Source organism: Mytilus galloprovincialis, chromosome 14 (assembly GCF_965363235.1).
Source record: "Mytilus galloprovincialis chromosome 14, xbMytGall1.hap1.1, whole genome shotgun sequence".
Lineage (NCBI taxonomy): Eukaryota > Metazoa > Mollusca > Bivalvia > Mytilida > Mytilidae > Mytilus > Mytilus galloprovincialis.
In genome coordinates, this window is record NC_134851.1 from 30403767 (window position 1) to 30420988 (window position 17222).

Below are 17222 nucleotides of genomic sequence, written 5' to 3' on the forward strand. Positions count from 1 at the left end.
TTAAATAAGGTGTTCTCATGTGTCCCTTTAAAGGGAAATAAGGTGTTCTCATGTGTCCTTTAAAGGGTTTCGTTGTAATTTAAATAAGGTGTTCTCATGTGTCTCTTTAAAGGGTTTTATTGTAATTTAAATAATGTGTTCTCATGTTTCTCTTTAAAGGGTTTCATTGTAATTTAAATACGGTGTTCTCATGTTTCTCTTTAAAGGGTTTCATTGTAATTTATATAAGGTTATCTCATGTGCCCCTTAAAGGGTTTCATTGAAATTTAAATAAAGTAATTTAAATAAGGTGTTTTCATGTGTCTCTTTAACATGAACATTTAAAGGGTTTCGTTGTAATTTAAAAAATGTGTTCTCATGTGTCTCTTTATAGGGTTTCATTGTAATTTAAATATAAAGGTGTTCTCATGTGTCTCGTTTTAAGGTTTTATAGTTATTTCAACTAGCCTAGGTAATCTCATGTGTCTTTTTATAAGGATTTATATAAAACAAAAAGAATATTTTTGCCAATAAGACAACTCTCCAAAAGAGACCAAATGACACAGAAATCAACATAGGTATTTTCAGTTTCTGTTCTCGTGTGTCTCTTTAGAAGATTGTGCAGTTATTTCCAATTCGTGTTCTTATGGGTTTCTTAAAGACGCTTCTTCTAAAGCATCTCACATCATATGCTCATTATCTGTTCGTCATAAGTATGTGTCCTCTGTAACATGTGTAAGGCTGAAGCCACTTCTTCGTGACCATTCTTACATGTATACAGAATCTTTAAGGGATTTGTTCAACATTAATCGTTAGAACAAAAATTCGATTTAGGAGTTTTATCCCTCATATGTATTTTAATGAGTTTCTTTAAAAGTTACTACTTTCAATAAAGGATTTACCACATACATCACAGTTGTGAGGTTTGTCACCTGTATGTGTTCTCATGTGAATCTGTAAACCACCATGCTAACTAAACTTTTGACCACATACATCACAGGCATCAGGTTTATCACTGTATGTATTCTTACATGTCTTTTTCAATCACAAAGATGATGAAACACTTTACCACTTACAATACAGTCATAAGGTTAAACACGTGAATGTCTTTTCATGTCTCTTTTTATACTAGCAATTTGACTAAACCCTTTACCACATTTACAACAGTCATCAGGTTTTTATATCACCTGTATGTATTCTCATGTGAGCCTGTAAGTCACCTTGCTCACTAAACTTTTTACCACATACATCACAGTCATAAGGTTTCTCACCTGTATGTATTCTCATGTGAGTCTGTAAGTCACCTTGCTCACTAAACCTTTTACCACATACATTACAGTCATGAGGTTTATCTCTTGTGTGTGTTCTCCTATGAGTCTTTAAATTACTAGGTTGACTAAACTTTTTACCACATACATCACAGTCATAAGGTTTCTCACCTGTATGTGTTCTCATGTGAGTCTGTAAGTCACCTTGCTCACTAAACCTTTTACCACATACATTACAGTCATGAGGTTTATCTCTTGTGTGTGTTCTCCTATGAGTCTTTAAATTACTAGGTTGACTAAACTTTTTACCACATACATCACAGTCATAAGGTTTCTCACCTGTATGTGTTCTCATGTGAATTTGTAAATAACGAAGGCAACTAAACCCTTTACCGCATTCTCCACAGTCATAAGGTTTATCCCCTGCATGTGTTCTCATGTGAGCCTGTAAACTACCAAGCAGTCTAAACCCATTACCACATACATCACAGACATAAGGTTTATCAGCTGTATGTGTTCTCATGTGCATCTGTAAATTACTATATTGACTAAACCCTTTACCACATTCTCCACAGTCATAGGGTTTATCTCCAGTATGTGTAGTCATGTGTGCTGTTAAGTTACTACTACGAGCAAATTCTCTACCACAAACATCACATTTATGAGGTGTTTCACCAGTATGAATTCTCACATGTTTCTTTAAGTCACCACTTCGAGAAAATTCACTAACACAGACATCACATTTATATGGTGTTTCACCAGTATGTGTTCTCATATGTTTCTTTAAGTCATAACCTTGAGTAAACTTTCTAAAACAAACATCACATGTGTGACATTTGTGAGGTTTTTCACCAGTATGTGTTCTCAAGTGTCTGTTTAAGTGACTACTTTGTGTAAATGTTCTAAAACAAACTTCACATTTATGAGGTTTTTCACCAGTATGTGTTCTCATGTGTCCTTTTAAGTAACTTCTTTGACTAAATTTTCTGAAACAAACATCACACTTGTGAGGTTTTTCGCCAGTATGTGTTCTCAAGTGTCTCTTTAAGTGACTATCTCGAGAAAATTCTTTAGCACAAACATCACATTTATGAAGTGTTTTACCAGCCTGTGAGTTTATGTGTCTCTGTAGAGTACCATTGGTTGTGATTGAATCCTCTCCTCCCTCTAACATCTTATTGTCAATGTTTATCTCCGTTATGTAAGTTCTTTGACTTGTACAACTCTGCAAGGAACAAACAAATATAAAGACATATTTTGATACCTAAGTCCTTTCTGCAATTTACACTTGACATTCTCTCTATTAAATAATGCATCTGTATGTTTTGATATGTAATTCTACTATATCAGTCAGGGGACTTACTTAAATGAGTGATTTTCTAAATCACTGATTCAAGTAACATTATGTTCATAAAGGTTGAAAGTAAGAGTTGTCTTTCTTTAATAATCACCTATTTAAGTAGTACAAATTTATCACTAGACTAAGTGATTTAATTTTATTGTAGTTTTAAATATAGAATAATAATGATTCAGGGACTAATTATGTTGCTTAAATTATCAGGGCCAACATCTGGGTTGTCTAGGATGACCAGGTCGTGTCAGGTGATGACCTTGTACTGAATCTAGGAGAATGACATAAAAATCACTTGTTTAAGTATCATACCTCAATTTCCTTCCAAAAAATCACTTCTTTAAGTATCATTATTCTAATAACCCCCACTAATTTCAACACCCCTGAACAGTGAAATTTTTATCGCGAACAGTAGAATTTTATTACATAATCTGAAAGATGAAACCTTGAACTTTACAGGAAAAATACTCCCACTGCTGGGAAAAATCTGTGAAGAAAGTATCAGTTCATTTTAAAGTTAAGCCATTATTATAGCATTTTTCCAATAAAATAGAATTTACAGCTAAATGATAGCATCAAAGGCATAAACCTTTCTTCTTAAAAGAAACAAAAAGTTCATTTTTTTCAATTTTACTAATGAAAAGATATTATCTAAACCTATGTGTTTAAAATTTTAGTAAAACTACAAAATCACAATTTAAGACAAAATTTTGAATTTGCTACTTAAAGAAGTGATTTAAAAATCACTTATTTCAATAAGTGGCCTGACTGTATATACAACATGTAAAAGAAGCCTACATTAACCATATGATGTACTGCCCCATTGGTGTTTAACTCACATCTTCTTGGTCATTGTTGGTTTGACTAATTCTAATTTTGAATCTATTCTATAAACAACATTTAAAAGAAGCATATATATGCTTACTGTCCCATTTATATACCTCACATCTTCTTTATTCAAAAGGACAAGAATGCTGGTACATGTAAATGTCAACATTATTTACAGGGCTCAGTGTGGACATGATTTAAGCGGCGTTTTATCATGTTTATGTTTCCGCAATTTGGCACTACGATTCCGCATAAAAATTTCCACATTTCCGCATTTTTGCAGCACTCCTTTCCGCATTGTTTTTACATTGATTTTGTTAAAGTTTATTTACGTTTCTGCATTTTTATTTTTAATCTATGCCTCTTCTGTAACTTTATTGGGGTGTAAAAGCATTGACCGAAGTACATTTTGTATGAAGCACGTAAGCTATTGGAAGTAGACGAAGAGGGTTAGTGAAAATTTGAACACCTGTGTTTTGAAAAAAAGTTTTGACAATATGTTAAATCAAAGAAAGAAGACTCGATCCTGGGGAATAGCACCATTTATTTCAAATGGAAAACTAATGGAAGACAACAAAAGGAAAGGAGAAGCACTTATTGTATCTGTTTTTACTGATGAAAATACATCAAGTCAACCAAAACTAAATGGCAGACCATCACCTGATATAGACCATTTAGAGATAACAGTAGGAGAAGTAAGAAAGCTTCTTGGTGACGTCAACCTGAAAAAACAAATGAACCAGATAACATCCCTAACAGAGGCCCAATGGAATGAACCAGATAACATCCCTAACAGAGACCAAATGGAATGAACCAGATAACATCCCTAACAGAGACCAAATGGAATGAACGAGATAACATCCCTAACAGAGACCCAATGGAATGAACCAGATAACATCCCTAACAGAGGCCCAATGGAATGTACTAGTACAAGTATCTTGCCATACATAAGTCAGGAGCCTGTAATTCAGTGGTTGGCGTTTGTTTATGTGTTACATACATGTATTTGTTTTTCGTTCATTTTTTTACAAGGCCGTTAGTTTTCTCGTTTGAATTGTTTTACATTGTCTTATCGGGGCCTTTGCTCATTGTTGAAGGCCGTACGGTGACCTATAGTTGTTAATGTCTGTGTCATTTTGGTCTTTAGTGGATAGTTGTCTCATTGGCAATCATACCACATCTTCTTTTTTATATAACAACATTATTTAAGAAAACATATGATGAAGGGGCTGTCCAAAGTGATTGGATTACAGCTACATCACAGAACTTTTAAAAGGGAGACAAAAGCTTGACAGTAAATTATAGACCGGTTTCATTGACGTCAGTAACATGCAAACTCATGGAACATAATACTTTCAAACACATTATGCAACAGCTTGAAAAAATATGAAATTTAAGTCGATTACCAACATAGAGGGGGGTTAGGAGGGGTCCTGATCCCGAAATCCCGGGCTTAAAAACACGATATCCCAAGGTCCCGAATTTAAATAAAGTCAGAGACATATATACACATATATATTATATGTCTCTGTCATAAACTTACTTTGTTTTTAAAGGGAGAATTTAAGTCGGGGGAAAGAGACAAACGTTATTTTCTTCAATATGTATTTCCTTCCAATAATGGAACACCTCCTCAACGGATACGAATCGCCGTTTTATATAAGTGCACTGCTACATAGTTTCTCTGTTTATAATGAAAATAAAACATTGCGTCTTCGATATTCTGTTCTCAGATAGAAATAAAGACAAATACACCAACATAAAATCAAAATAAAATCAGTTATCTTAGAATGACGCGCAAGTAGGGTAACGTAACGGTACCCAAATTGCACCTATTTAGCTAAAATAGCAGTGGAAGTCTTACAAGATTTCCTAGAGACTAAACAAGTTGTATTTTTATGAACCGATAGTATGCACGTCTTTCAACATAGGTAAATATATTTAGATATGCACAAAACGTTTACAGTATTTATCAACAAATGAAGTGTTAACTGAAAAAGCAAAATGTACTGAAACGTCGCCATGCGACGTCATCAAAACGTCATCTTTTTAAAATTAGCAAATACAATATGTTTCAAGTATCCATTTCTTAAAAAAAGAAAAGTAAGCATGGACAAATATCCAATTGTTCAAAATATTTGAAAAAAATAAACAAAAGCTCTGTTATTCGACTTTTGACGATGCGAATTTAAGCATGGATGCAATTTGGGTACTCCTCATTACAGAATCATTGATGGTTTGGAGGTTAGTTCAGACCATGCAATTTTTCTATGATTCTATATGAATTGAAAATCAAATTGGTGTACCTATATAATAAAGAAGGATACGGCTACAAAATAAACACAAAATGGAAATGTTTGTCTTGATCATAAAAAAACGTAGTTGAAAAAACTGTCAAAATAGGAGCAATTTGGGTACCGTCACGTTATATATCTCCCAATTGATACGATATTCCCCACGGGGGGGGGGGGGGGGGGTAACTTCGATATTTTTTTGGTAGGGGTGTGCCATTTTTGCCTCAAAAAACGTACCCATTTTAATATAACATTCACTGAAATTCAGTACCTATAGTTATATAAATATTTAAGAAAGAATGACCTATACTTATATACAATATTTAAAATATGACGTCAAAACGTTATTGAAGATCTAATCAGGAGACAAATTTCTGGGGTTCATTTGGAAACTTATTTGAAAGGCGAACTTTCAAATGAATTGATTAAATTTAATATAATAATTGACCATTAATAATGTAAGATTCTCAATAGCATATTTATATATGATATGGGTCGTTTTAAAAAAATGTCGAATTTTCAGTACACCCATGCTAACTTTTTTATTTCTAATGGAAATTTCAGTTGTAATGGTTTAAATGAAAGCTTGTCAGATTTGTGATTCAGAACATTAATAATAAACACACCTTACATCTATTTTGATAAGATTAAACTGCATTTAAGACCCATTTTGGGGGTATTGGTCTGCGTACAGTGTCAGAAAATCACATTTCAAATGATTTTTTTGCGATTTTCTGATCGGCTTGATATCTGCAAAAGGGACTTTTTAAGAACGTTAAATATTACTTTAACGAAAAATCGTAGCTTCTATATCATTGTATGTAACATATTATCTACAAACTAAATCGAATCTGCGTACAGGAGGTTCATGTCTTTCCTGTTACCGCTACTTAAATCAGCCGTTAAATTATTCTCCCTATGAATATTGAATCAGTCGGTGTTGATCTCAAAAGTACAAAGTAATCTTTACATTTAAAACGCCTCTTTTCTTGAACGACAGTGTAGAGAAAAGAAATTTCAAGACATTTAGTGAAAAAAATATAGCGTACTTTTTTTCATGTCTATGCTGTTACCACCAATTTTGATTAAATACACCAACAGTATACTTGTAAAAAGTGCAATAACGTATTGGAAACCAAATTCACAATAGAAAAACATAATCACTTCACCAAAGGGAGTAGTTATTTCACAACAGCAATCAAAAACGAAGAAATTTGTCTATCCTGTTATGTCTATCCTGTTACTACGGTTGCTATGGTTACAGTAACAGGATAGACAATTGTAGACAAAAACGTCGTTAATTTTTTTATCTTAACATATAGGTGCAAAACGAATGAAATATTTCGTTGTTTGAAGTCATCTTAAATGGACATCTATGAGAAAACCATGCAGATGGTGCTCCATGCAAAGTTGTTTGATTTTGATGAAACTTTGCTGACATGTTCAGGTTGACATCATATGAAAGTCATGCAAGTTTGAAGCCCTTACACTGCTGGTAACCATGGCAACGATAGGGATTTAGGGTATTTTCGAGTTTATTTATAGATGCATTTACTGAAATGCATAGATTTCATAAATTTCTCAAATAGAAATAAATACTATAATACTTCTGAGTGTTTAAATACTTTAATAGCACAGATAGGATGTGTATGAAGTATAAATCACATAATATTATTAAACATAATGATATATATAGAAAATAAGGGTGTGGCAAAACACATAAAATGATAAAAAATATGGCCTTTTCATCAAATCACACTAAAACAGACAATACAGCCCAAAAGTCGCTTTAATTTACCCTAAATTTCAGAAATGCTTTGCATTTTCTTTGGTTCAAAAGATTTTGAAGGGATTTCGGTTGCAAATTAATTTTATAGATTTTATTGATCATTTAGATAGCCTCCCCCCTTTTTTTTGTATTTTCGCTATAAATTGAGGAAAGTCTCATATTTTAATGAAACCAAGCATTCAAAAATAAATACTTGAATTATACAGATTGTAACATGCAATATAGGTAAATCAAATACAAAATTCAAAGTGAAATAGATTTTTGTGGCACAAACAATGGTAAGCATTAGGCTTAAAAAAGGGGGGGAGCTGCCAAAGACAATTTTTTTTGAGTATTTTTTTTTATTCCAAATTCCTTTAGTACACTTGTCCCTATTACTTTAAAGAGTAAAATCTATTCATTTCTTCCTAGTAATTCCATTTTTGGTTATTGCAGCTTGCTAATTACTAAAGTTGTATTCTGGTTACTGAAAAATGATATGAAATTTAATGTCAAGTTCATCATATTGAAAAATCTTAAGTATTGACATTCAGAAGTTGTGTCTGACAGGTAAACAAAATTAAGACATGTTGCAACCTTTTACTGGCATGCTGGTTACCATATAAGTCATTTTGATCATGAGTACCTGAGACAGTGTGGATAAAATCTGAATTTCTATTGTACAAAGGGAGATAATCCAATAAAAATGCTGACTTTTAAAACCTTAAAATTGCATGTACATATTAATTTAAACTAACATACACTTCATCAATTTAATAAAATATAAAATTGAGAATGGAAATGGGGAATGTGTCAAAGAGACAACAACCCGACCAAATAAAAAACAACAGAACATATCTCTATTTGGTTATCTGGAGCTGGGAACAGTATATCTAACATATATATGTTCCTGTCTGGAGAGAGAGTTAATAGTGCATTTGAGAATATACTATTGGTTTGCTTTTGTTGTAGTACTTTCTAAAATTCTCCTAAAAAAATGTCTAAATTTATAAATTCTCTTTTAGCATTGATAAATTTTTAATTATCTCAATCTGTATAAATGATCATAAATGTTATTATTTTTTATAGCATTAGTATTATATTTAACAATCAATGAAGATGATACAATAACACTAAATGGTGCTTACATGCAAGAATAAGATTATTATAAACATACATAAAAGTTAATTTGAATTGACTTAGCAGCACAAGACAATTGTTGCATTAGGTATGGAATTTAGGGAAGTGTTTCCATACTATCTTATAAGAATTTACATACATGTAACTACATGAACTATGAAAGGTAATTTACTAATAATCCAATCAATAAAACTAGTTAGTCAATCTAAGAAACAATTTCTGACAAATGAAAATATTATTATGTTTATCAAATGGCCAAGTACATTCGTAATCTTCGTGATTGTCTTCAATACTGATGACCTTTTAATACAGAAGTAATTTTAGACTTCTTATTCGCTGATGAGAAAGCCTTGTTGATGGTGAGACAGTGAGAACATTCTATTTCCTAGCAAATATCTCTCTCTTCTCATTTGTGTTTCAACTGTGTGTTGACTTGGTGGTTTTCAAGACTTCAACAAGATTCACGTTGCCGTTTTTTTTCCTTTTTTTCAAAGCATATGAGTTCCATTTCAATTTATTTTTATTTGAGCTTGTAATTTTTTAACGTCAACAGGAAAAATCAAAGACAGATCAGAGCCTTATTCAAGTATCAGTAATAGTATCTAAGTTTTTCTTCATCATAAACATGTTTATCAACAAAAATGTGTCTCAGCAATCAGTCTTCTTTCATGAACTCCAGTTATTTTTGGATCACCAAATGTCTGTAAAAAATAATAAGAAAACAATTGTTATCCATTAAATGATTGAAATTTCCTAAAAAGAAATTACTTGTTAACTTGGTCTTAGTGTAAAATGTGTTTCGATTATCACAACTCTGACATTCCAGTACATAGAATAAGAAATAGAGTATACTAGCTAAAAATGGACCTAAATTTGATTTTTTTCTCATCAGGTTGGGGGAGGGGGGACACTATATAGACACTACATTCAAACTTGATTCACATGATACAGTTCAGAATTTGGATTGTGATGAAATATTAGACACATCATACATGTAGGCTTCTGACACAGAATAAATGTGGTAAACGAACTGATGATTTTGAAATTGGACTTGTGCTAATATCCAAAATCTAAAGTCTAAAAGACATGATTAGATTTATCATATCAAAGAACCCCATATATGCAATTTTTAATGAATTTAAACAAAGTTTAAGTTTGGACCCCAATTTGAATCAACTAATTGAAAACTGAGCCCAAATCATAAATCTAAACATGCTAAATGCATGATAACATTTAGCATAGAAAAAAAAACCTTCAATAATATTTTAATAAACTAATAAAGGTTTTTTTGCCCCCGTGATCTTCTTTGCAATTAGAAAACGAATATTAACAAGAGGCTGTCACAACGACAGCAAACCGGATTTATTAATATTTATTTGTGTCCTGGCAATATCACAAGAACCATTACTGATGAACGGTGAAAGTGAAAATCGTCAATGTCAAATTTGACCTCCATTTTGTCATCAGTAGCAACATATTAAAATTTCAAAAGGTTTGGTTGAATGGTTCATGAGAAAATGCACGGACACGACTGAAAACACCATTTTTCAATCTTTCAAGAACCATAACTCTTGAACGGTAAAAGTCAAAATCGTCATTATTGAACTTGACCTCCAATTTGTCATCAGTAACAACATATTAAAATTTGGGAAGCTTTGGTTGAACAGTTCATGCGTAAATGCACGGACACAACTGTAAAACTCCATTTACAATCTTTCAAGAACCATAACTCCTGAACGGTAAGAGTATTATTGAACTTGACCTTCATTTAGTTGTCAGTAACAACATATTAAAATTTTAAAAGCTTTGGTTGAACGGTTCATGCGTTACTGCACAGACAACATTTGATTGCCGCCTGACCGCCCGACGTACATCCCCAAATCAATAACCGACATTTTTGTCACAAAAATCCAGTTAAAAATCTAAACATAAAAGAAGTATTTAACCCAAAAATGTACAATACACCGTTTAATTTTGCATAATATCAAAGAACACCAATTATTCAATTGTTTTATGAAATCAAGTTTAACTTTGGACCCTTTTGACCCTATAGCTGATATAGACCAATTTAAAAACAAGTCAAAACATTTGAAATTGGTAAAACAATAAGCATTGGAAACAAATATATAATTAATTTTACAGCTAATTTCCTAAGGCATGTAAATCTAGGACTTCGGTTAGCTTGCATGGTTTGTTTGTATATTGTACAATTCCCATTGACATAACGTCTAATCAAATTTAAAAGTACTCCATACATGTTCAAATATGCCTATATTTATTGTTTGAAGATATCAACCTTAATAACAAAGCTTGAATCAATATTTATACAAACAGAGCAAGCAAACCTACCAAAGTTTTACTCTACACGCATTAGGAAAATAGCTGTAAGGCCAACTAAAATTAATTAGTAGATTTTCATCCAAATTTCTGAAAAAAATGGGGCGGGTGGGAGGATTTTATTTTTTAAATTTTATTTCATATGAAACCATTTTGTGACGAATTCTTCATGTATGCAAGTGTAATAATAAGATCATGTATACACAGGTATGAGGAATCTTACATTATTTTTCAAATCCTAAAATAAATGTCTCTAATTGCGGCTTTAGAAACTAAACAACAAAGACGTGTAGAAATGCTCTCTTCAGTTGGACTTTCTACACCAAATGTATTTGGGTTCCTAAACGATTGTTTTTAGTACCCATAAAATGAAGCAAATGCATTGGTATGCAACACAATTATTATGAGTACAGAATAAAATGAAAACTCAAACAGTGTTTAAAATAATAGGGTTTGTACAGTACTTATGCATTTATGCAAGATGAAAATTACCATGTAAAACACATGTGAACTTAATAAAAAAAAAAAGAAGTTGTTGTTTAATGACCCTTTTGGGGATATTGGGACATTTTGTGTTAATCAACAAGAAAAGACAGTCATGGGCAAAATCTAAGGGCTTCTGTAAATAAAAAGCGTATGTTAGTCGACTTTTTAAACTCAATAAACAAGTTCGTGTTTGTGTTTCAATATATTTAATCCAGTCATGTTTTCTGTATCAATGGGTTCCACGATTTTTTGCGCTTTGGATATCTTTCACATTTAAACTTCCTGACACAAAAATATTGCCTAAAAAATCCAGTTTTCTAATCACAGAAATTTTTGACATACCGCGATTTGTGGTCTAGGACACAGCGTTTTTCTCGTAACACGAATATTTCACGTCATTATCGTTATCAGTTTTTACTCTCGAAAGATGATGTTGTCATCATAGAGCAGCAGAATATGTCGACAATCATTTTGGTTAGATTTACTCGAGGTACAAAACCGAAAATTGAAACAGGAAGTCATAAATGAAACGAAATTTTAACGCTTATCGGTAACGGAAACGAACAAAATCCGTAAATCGTAAATTTTATACAATAAAAAAAAATCGGGGCGGGACGATTTCAGAGGGGCGGGCGGGGATGAAAATCTATCAATTAATTTTAATTGGCCTAATAATGGTAAAAGTGTTTTTCAAAAATGAAAAATACAAATGTAGTTTTTAGGTTTACATAAATGCATGTATACTATAAATGAGCATCTCAGTGTCAAGCTGACAAGAACACATATTTTTTTCTAGGTTTAATTCTTATAAAGAGAACAATTCCAATGATGAGTAATTCTGTTGTGTAAATTGTACTGATATGGCCCTTAATTGATCATAAAGTAATAATTTGAGTGTTCTGTGTGTTATTTTTACTTTTTGTTTACCAGATTGAACTTTTAAAATTGAAGGGTTAATCTAATTTATTGATTATTTATCATGTTTTTTCAATAATAAATGTAACTGGTCAATTTCCAATTTCTATATATGATTATATTTCACAAATAATGCCACAACACAGGTCTTATTTGCTGTCTATTTAGTAGTCTCTTGTGACTTGTTTGATTTTTTTTTTTTTTTATGAATTATATCCTATATTTACCTATATGATCTCCTATCATATCCGCTTTCATTTTAACATTATTTTCGTGCTTTTCCATCTTCAACATTAATCTGTTGATAAGAAATAAAATATTGTATATTTGTACATGTTACATGTACATTGTACATTAAGTTGGCTTAACATAATGCATTGGTTCATTGAAAAAAAAAGTTTTGTAGATATGATAATTAATTTGTGTAAATGTCATAATGCTATGATATCAATCACATCATCAAGTAATTCATTTCTTCAGTATTGTTATTTTGAATTTGTTTTATCTGAGTAATCTGTAATGTTATAATCTCATGTTGCCCCTTCTGGGCCCTTTAATTTGGAATACATTTGTAAGCATATTCTATTCAGATTCTATTTTATTAACGATAGAAGTAAAGACATGTTAAAGTTCTCTTTCCATGTTTATAACTGTGATACATGACCTGCACTAAGGAAATGTAAAGAAGAAGTCTCACAGTAACCAATTTTTAGAGAGAAAAAAAACGAGCTCATAGTCTGTAAAACATTTTTTTGAGTTTGAGAACCATATATTGTATCAATCTAGCAGCAAGCTGCATTGTACAATGTACATGTAGTACTGGTAAAGGAATGAATAAAGACAGGAAATTCACAACTCTTTGGGAGCTATATTGTGACTTTAACAGTGCTTAATCAAAACCTGTCACAAAAATCTGTAGGGTAGGGATAAAAATAAAGGTAGGTAAGGGTAGTGCGGTTAACACACATACTTTTTAGTTGGCATAAATGTACAGTAGTTTTTGTATGTTTATGTAATTTATACGTGTTTCTCGTTTCTCTTTTTTTTTATATAGATTAGACCATTGATTTTCCTGTTCGAAGGGTTTTACACTAGTAATTTAGGGGTCCTTTATCATGTTTATAGCTTGTTGTTCCGTGTGAGCCAAGGCTCTGTGTTGAAGGCTGTACATTGACCTATAATGTTTTACTTTTATAAATTGTTATTTGGATGGATAGTTGTCTCATTGGCACTCATACCACATCTTCATTTATATATCTACTGAATGTTTTCTATTTCAATGGGTTGTATTAAAAAAAAAAGGGATTTAAAGCAACCATTATATTTAAATTAGGAGAAAAAAAACAGAGTCAATGGACTCTATTGACAATATGGAAAACAAACTCAGGGCGAACAGACCTGATACCGGAGGGCTTTGTAATAGAATATATATTTTATCATGATTATTATACATGTAGATCTCTTGAGAGACTGAGAGAGAAAAAAGTTTTTCCATTAAAATTTAGAAAGCAAACACATAAATCTTTTAGTTTCAGAAGAATTTTAAATCATTATAAATGTATGTCAATGAAAATTAAATCAGTGTTTGCTTCAAGAAATTTATGTAAATACCCCCCTCTTTTTCCCCAAAGAGAAATGGTCTATGCTCTTCTTCCTATATTTATGATTTAATGTGATGTTTCTATAGTAGGTCTTTTTATGGTGACAAATTGCTTTTTCTAACCACAAAAAAATTTAACAAACTTACCAGAACCAACTGAAACTGAAAGTTTTGCTTTGGAATTTCCGTTGCTAGATTTGGAAGGGTCATGAAAGGATGGCAGCAACTCATTTTGTCTTCTTGTCTACTGCAATCCAACTCCTGTCCATGTTTGCAGCATATGCATGTTTTTAAAATGTGAGTCTAAAACCTAGACATGATAGTGATAGTCTAGCCTCATGTCATCATGAGTCATGTCTAGACTATCTGATCAGGATCAGACTTATCCCAGTGGCAGTGGTAATGTCTTTGCCACATGGTTTGCTATGTCTTTGTTACACTCTTTCAATAAAAATAAGTTTTTGGCTACACCATATTCATCAAAAATACCATTATTTCCTATCCTTCTGCACATTTGTTGATTTCCCTCCTTCTGTTATTGACACTAAATCGGGTTACACTAAAGACCTGAAAGTGGACCTGAAAAGACCTGAAAAGACCTGAAAAGACCTGAAAATATACGACTAAATTTATTCAAATTGCAATAACTTTTTTACTATTGGATGGAATTTCTTCAAGTTGGAATTTTATTAATTGTTAATATTCATATTTCATTAAAATTTAAATGTTTTAAATTAAAAACAATTTTTTGATGCCAAAAGTTGGACCTGAACGGAGAAATGAAGGGACCTGAAAATCTATGTCGGACTAACATTCTAACTACCATTACATTAAAAACCAATGGATATCTTTCAACTTTAGATTTTGTGAAACTAAAAGTTAGTTATAATGATAAAATAAAAAAAAAATATATGAAAAATACCATTTGGGTGTGAAAACTCGGAACTGAACGGAAAATTACTAGTAACATAAATTTGCTTGAAAATTAAGACTGCGGTCAGATTTATTCAATATCTTTAACTGTTTTCAATCATTCTCCTTGAAATATGAATTTTGTTATAGGAAAGGTATAATATATCATTGAAATTATAAAGAATTTTATCGAAAATATATGATGGTTGAGTTACAAAATTCGGACCTTGTCAGTGAAACAAAAGACATGAATGGATTTTAGGGGTAGTTGTATTTAAACTCGCAAAACATTGTTTTCTTATAATTTGTTTCTATTTTAGACAAAAGTCTATTGAAGAGGACGAATGACTTTATATTTATACAGGAACATATTTGAAAACAAAGTACATTGTTATTGATAAATCCTGAACCTAATAAAAAAAAGGAAGATTGTCCGTTGAAATTATTCAAACTAATACAACTTGCTTAAACTACATTAATATATATTAAAGCAGGTCGTAAACTGTTTTATTTATAAAATAAAAGTATTAGTATTGCTTCCCCATAAATCATATGTAATTTAAAGAGTTCGTCGATTGGAATGTTTTAATTACATGAACGTGTGCCGGTTGTAATTCACACCTTGTATTGATATTAGGTGATAATTAGTCTAAATAAACATTTCATTTTAATCTTTTAATTGGATTATCACTACATCTTGTTACACGAACTAAACATTGCTCGGTCACCAATTCAAGTATAAACTGATAAAAACTCATTTTAAGCTAATCGTTAACATTAAATAGTTTTATCACAAGTTGCTTTTGACTCTTCTTAAATGAAAATGCAAATGTTTTTTAAGATATGTTGAATTAACTAGCCAGGTTCATTCAGGATTTCATTTTTCATTCAACAGGTCCGACGTTTGTCACAAAGTGAAGGTTCCAGACTTGGGACACCACAAAAATTGTGACGGGGTTATCGTAGTTTAAAGACACCAAACCTTTTTCTGAATTATTTATTTCTATGGTATATTATGTCCTCTTTGACTTATAAGTTTTGACATCCGAGTTTTGATTATTCTTTGGTATCTTCCGTCTTTTTTTTACTTGTATCAGTTTTACGTATCGGCATATTAGTATCTTCCATCAATAAAAATTAGAAAGATGTGGTGTGACAATGAGACAGATCTCTACAAGAATCAGAATAATTTATTATAGTGTCACATACCAATATAAAACACAATGAATACATATAATAACATAATATGCAATTAAAAATTATTAAATATTACAATTAAAATATTGGTACCCAGCCAAATTACTGACTTATGAGACACTTTAAAAATATCACACATATTATAAAACAATTAAAACTAATGTACTAAAATATTACTATACACAATACCTTCTTCGATAAAACATTTGATATAAAGTTTTAGCTAAAAATGGTTGAATAGCATCATTTGACATTAAAAAAATAAATTTTTCCTGTAAATCAAGATCATTAAAAGAATCACAAATATCACCAGATTTTTTCATTAAATCATATCTTAAATCTGCATAAAAATCGCACCCTAATAAAAAATGTTTTTCATCTTCTACACAATTATCTGTACAATATATACAAGTGCGCTCATTTAAAGGAATTTTTGGCTTGGTGTATCTACCCGTTTCAACTGCCAGTGGTAAACAGCCACTTCTAAAATTTGACAAAACACGTCTATGCTGCAAGAGACCAAATGACATCGGACATGAAAAGTTATCAACCATATTTTTCGTCTATGTTTATTATTTTCGTTTTAAAAAAAATGTGAAATTTTAGGCTCATTCAGATTTTTAGTTTTCCGTTCAGGTCCGAGTTTTGACACCCCAACAATATTTTTACATATTTTTTTTTATATTCTCATTATATTGAACTTTTTTTATTTACAAAATCAAAAGTTGAAAGATATCCATTGAATATTAAAAAAGTTATTGTAGTTAGAATTAGTCCGACATAGATTTTCAGGTCCCTTCAGGTCTTTTCATTTCTCCGTTCAGGTCCAACTTTTGGCATCAAAAAATTGTTTTTAATTTAAAACATTTAAATTTTAATGAAATATGAATATTAACAATGCATAAAATTCCAACTTGAAGAAATTCCATCCAATAATAAAAAAGTTATTGCAATTTGAATAATTTTAGTCGTATATTTTCAGGTCTTTTCAGGTCCACTTTCAGGTCTTTAGTGTAACCCCACTAAATCGACCTTTTATTGTGAAGAGTTTTACAAAGGGAGATAATTTTAGCTATATTTTTCAGTTTTTCATCTTTTATTCAAATAAGCTTATATCAATTTGCAACCAAAATCCCGTTAAGGAATA

At 31.2% G+C, this 17222-nt stretch overlaps 1 protein-coding gene across 1 annotated transcript; it reads right to left on the bottom strand.

Annotated features, from left to right (window-relative positions):
* Positions 1 to 450: 450 nt before the first annotated feature.
* LOC143059539 (uncharacterized) lies at positions 451 to 4988 on the bottom strand. Its single transcript, XM_076233058.1, has 3 exons — positions 4970 to 4988; positions 1251 to 2472; positions 451 to 1166 (listed from the first exon to the last, which is right to left on the bottom strand). Exons 2-3 carry the CDS (start codon positions 2419 to 2421, stop codon positions 1150 to 1152), a joined length of 1188 nt encoding a protein of 395 aa, XP_076089173.1. The 5' UTR covers positions 2422 to 2472; positions 4970 to 4988; the 3' UTR covers positions 451 to 1149.
* Between the last annotated feature and the right edge of the window lie 12234 nt (positions 4989 to 17222).